This window comes from Mesitornis unicolor, unplaced genomic scaffold (genome assembly GCF_000695765.1).
Source record: "Mesitornis unicolor isolate BGI_N332 unplaced genomic scaffold, ASM69576v1 scaffold17742, whole genome shotgun sequence".
Classification (NCBI taxonomy): Eukaryota; Metazoa; Chordata; class Aves; order Mesitornithiformes; family Mesitornithidae; genus Mesitornis; species Mesitornis unicolor.
The window spans coordinates 22,237-26,152 of NW_010168688.1; the positions used below are offsets into that span (position 1 = coordinate 22,237).

The window sequence follows — 3,916 nt, forward strand, 5'->3', positions numbered from 1 at the left end:
CCTTTGAGCTGGTGTCCTTCAATGTTGTGCCATCAGGGAGAGTAGGACTCCCCCTCCACCCCAGCATGGAGGTGGTGCTCCCAGTCTGAGCTGGGATGCTGCCAACAGGGAGGTGGGGCAGGACAAGACCACCCCCTGCTGAGCTGGGCCAGTCTGGGGAGTCCAGCCAAAGCAAAAGGTTAATGGGCATCAACCATCAGCTCTTGGACTCAATGCAAGGGTTTTTTTTAAGATGGAAAATGGAATTTAGGTCATTTACAGGTGATTTAATGGGCTTCTACTGCTGTGCAAGGACATGGCTACAATAACCTGCTCCCATCCATCCATCCCTCCTTCCTTCCCTCCCGGTCTACTTTGCAACCACGGTTCCTTCTGGAGTACCAATGCATAAAATTCATTACAACCAATTATAAATCACTGGTCTAGAGGGAAACGCCTCCTGATTGCAGGCAGCAAACGCTTCAGTGATGATCCTCGTCAAGAAGCTTAACCCAGCATTGCACCTGAACCCGTCCCTCCCACGCCATGACCGGAGGCTGCTCTGCCCCTGGCTCCCGCACGCCAGCCCCGTGCCCGGCCCAGCACAAGGAATTAACGGTGCCAGCCCATTTATGTAACAGCTGAGCGCCGCGATGACTTTGCAGCTTCCTCTGGAGGATTACGGGCAAAATCCTAAAGCCAGGGGTGAGCCTCCTCCTCCACAGAGGGGATGTGGGATCGAGAGGGCAATGCGCCATCCCACCGGGCTGCTGCGAGCTCCTGTGCCTGCAAGGAGGGCAGTGGTGGGGTGGAAAAATCCAGAATCCAATCTCTGCTCCTAAGCATCCTCCTGGCACCAGGCTTAGTGAGGGGGTAGAGCAGGAGCTCGGGGGTTAACCCTTTCCAGCGTGCACCTCGAACCCCGCTCTTGCCAGGGAAAAGGGAAGGGGTCGTTAAATGTGCTCATTTACTGCCAGAAATGGCAGAGGTACAGTGAGGAACAGTGCATTTTGTGCAAAGAAGGGGTAGTTATCAGGCAGGAGATCAATCAGCAAATCCCTTTCACCCATCAGCAGCCTAGTCCTTCACTTCTGGGTGGGGAAACTGAGGCATGGAGCAGAGCCCTGGCTCTCCTGCTGGACCTGAGTGGAAATCAGCACCTTATCACAGGGAACCACGACCACACACGCAAACAGCCGATCATCTCATGTGAAACCCCCCCAAACTCGGCATCGTACGTAACTTGAAGACAAATGAGAGCCTTTATTTAGCAGTTTCCCTCCTTTCACGGGGTGTATTCAGTTACCCAGAGCTGTTGTTGGAAAAAAAAACCCAACAGGGTATTATCTAGCTTTGCACAATACCTTCCCTATTCAGTGCCAGAAACAGCCTGACTTTCCTTGACCGAACCCCAGCAGAGGGACAGATTTCTATTTGGAAACTACAAATACTGTTGTTTGGTTGTTTTTTTTTTAACAGAGCAGCTCTTCTTTCGGAGATACTGTTACCTCTGCCCTCGCATCAAAAGCTAAAAAATAAAAAAAGAAAAATCTTTGCCCTTTTTTCTTAAAAAAAAATAATAAAAATCAGACCCTGTGTTTTTTGTTGGCTTTTTGGGTGCAGGCAGGCCTCCATTTCCTGCGAATGCCACCTAATGGAAGAAAACCCTTCCCTAGCCCTGCATCAGAAAATGGAGTCTGTAAGCTCAGTCAATAGGCTATTAATAGCAGCTCCCAGTCCCCGCGTATTCTGGCAAGTCAGTGAAAGTGTCTGTTCAATTAAAATAGCCGCAATCACATCTACAATAAGTGAATCATGCCATAGCTGAGCTGTAGGTAAAGGGGGGGAATATATGGAGGGGCATCAGCAATCGTTTTAATCCGGGGGGAGAGAGATCATTTTGTATGTGAAGGAAGAAGCTCTTTGCTTAAGGGCTGGGGAAAAGGGCTGAAAATGGGTGGTTTATCGGCAAATTCAAGGGCTTAAGACAGCAAAATGTCTAATCAGGAGTGGTATTTCTGTAAACCTTTTTCTTTTTCTCATTGAAATGTGAGATCTTGTCCAGAAAAAAAGAGAAATAATAATCGAGGGATATCTGCATTCCTGGAACGATGACGACAAGGCATCTTCTAGAGACCAGCTCTGCCCTATCAATAACAGCCAGGCTTTTCCTGGCTCACCCACCTCTCTAGAATTTACCATCATTAATTGCTCAGACCCTCCAATTCACGATTTCCTCCCCAAAACTATTTCTTCCTCTTTAATCTTTGTGTTTGCCACATTCTAGGTATTGGGTGATGCTTTGCTGTGTGACAGCCTGCTAAATGCATGCACTATTAAATTGCTATAAAAGCCATTGTAAGAGTTAAACAAAAGAATTTAACTTCAACGCTCATGCTTCATGCCAGCTTTTCTGTATTAAAGGCTACCAGTCAAGCTATGCTTCAGACCACCTGCCTGAGAAAAACGGGAATGGGTTTTTTTTAACAAAACTGGACCAAACGAGTGGTCCAGCTGATGCTGTACCACGTCCCCGGCAGGCACTGGAAACAGATGCTTCAATGTGAAATTCAGAGCCCTGCACTAGGCAGGGAGGGATTATCAGGTTATTTCCTCCTCATGTACAATATTTAGAAGGAATTTCATCTCCTGAAGCACCACAGATTGTGGCTTTTCCAGAATCCTGGTGATTACTGCCAGTTCTCCAACCCATTGCCGTGCCCCTGCCCTCATTAACAGCCCGCAGTGGGGAGTCCCCCAGCTCCGGAGAAGAGGGTGGCGAGCGCCCAAATGGCCTATTTTCCCAAGGCCAGAGGAGTCGGGAAGACCCAGGAGTACAGAGGGAAACAAATTAGATGTGAACAAAGGGAGAAAGAGAAGGTACGAGAAGGGCAACGTCAGGAAAAGGGGAGTATAGCCCATGGGGCACCAATGAGGAGCATCCCTGCAGGTGGGAGTGAGGGGTGGGGGGCACGCTGGGGGATGGGCTCCTCACCTCAGCAGCTTCCTTCTCAAATTTCTCAATGGTCCTTTTGTCAATGCCCCCGCATTTGTAGATGAGGTGCCCGGTGGTGGTGGATTTCCCAGAGTCCACATGCCCAATGACGACGATGTTGATATGCGTCTTCTCCTTCCCCATGCTGGTGGGCTACGCGAGGCTGAATGGGGCGGGCGGTGGCGGGGAGGGCTGTGGGAACGCAGCTGCGTTTTTGGGGAGGCTGCGGAGGAAGAAGCAGGCGTGTCAAAAGAGCCCCCGTGACAGCACCCTCCCAGCCCATTGGGAATGGCTCTCCTCCCCTTGCCCCACCTTCCCGCTGGACCACGCGCCCCATCCCGGCCGGGGGTGCCCGGCCTTGTCTGACAGCTCTGCCCACACTGGGAGGGAGCCAACCCACCCCTGGAGGAAGCCAACCGGGCTATTTCTGGCCACCACGTACACCCTCCAAGTCTCAGCAAGATGCCATGTTTTTTTTCGGCATCTTGCCCTCCGTTGCCCTCCTGGAGACCCCCAGTTTCCAAGGCTACGTCATCGCTGCCTCAAAGGTGCCCTTCCTCCTCAGAGAAACCTTCCTCGGGCTCAGGGCTGCTTCTGCTGTCTTCTGGGTCTTTCCAAACCCGAGGGCATCTCCTCCGTGTCATGGGTGCCCTGGGAGGAGCCCAGTGGGTGCCTGTCCCTGCAGGCTGCCCGGTTCAGGTGACAACATGGTGTCCACAAAATGGGACGGACAAAAATAGCCCTCGCCCGCTCCCTCTGTAAACAGCGGGGCTGCCGAAAGCTCAGGGCTGAGCCTGCAGTGGGGGAGGTGGGTAAGGGGGGTTCATTACATTTTGCTGCCACGAATCTGGATAAAACAGATGGAGGAGGCTAAAAACGCAAATCGAGATATCTGGGGAGCTGTTCTGCCATCTCCCATCGTTACCATGGCTCTGCAGCTGC

General features: G+C 51.6%; 1 protein-coding gene across 1 annotated transcript in view; it reads right to left on the reverse strand.

Annotated features, from left to right (window-relative positions):
* The window catches only part of EEF1A2 (eukaryotic translation elongation factor 1 alpha 2), a 12,712-nt gene extending 9,459 nt beyond the window's left edge, over positions 1 to 3,253 (reverse strand). Inside the window, exon 1 of the mRNA XM_010179111.1 lies at positions 2,975 to 3,253. Coding sequence (XP_010177413.1) covers positions 2,975 to 3,118 — 144 coding nt within the window. The 5' untranslated portion in view covers positions 3,119 to 3,253. The remainder of the gene's footprint in view (positions 1 to 2,974) is intronic.
* Positions 3,254 to 3,916: the final 663 nt, after the last annotated feature.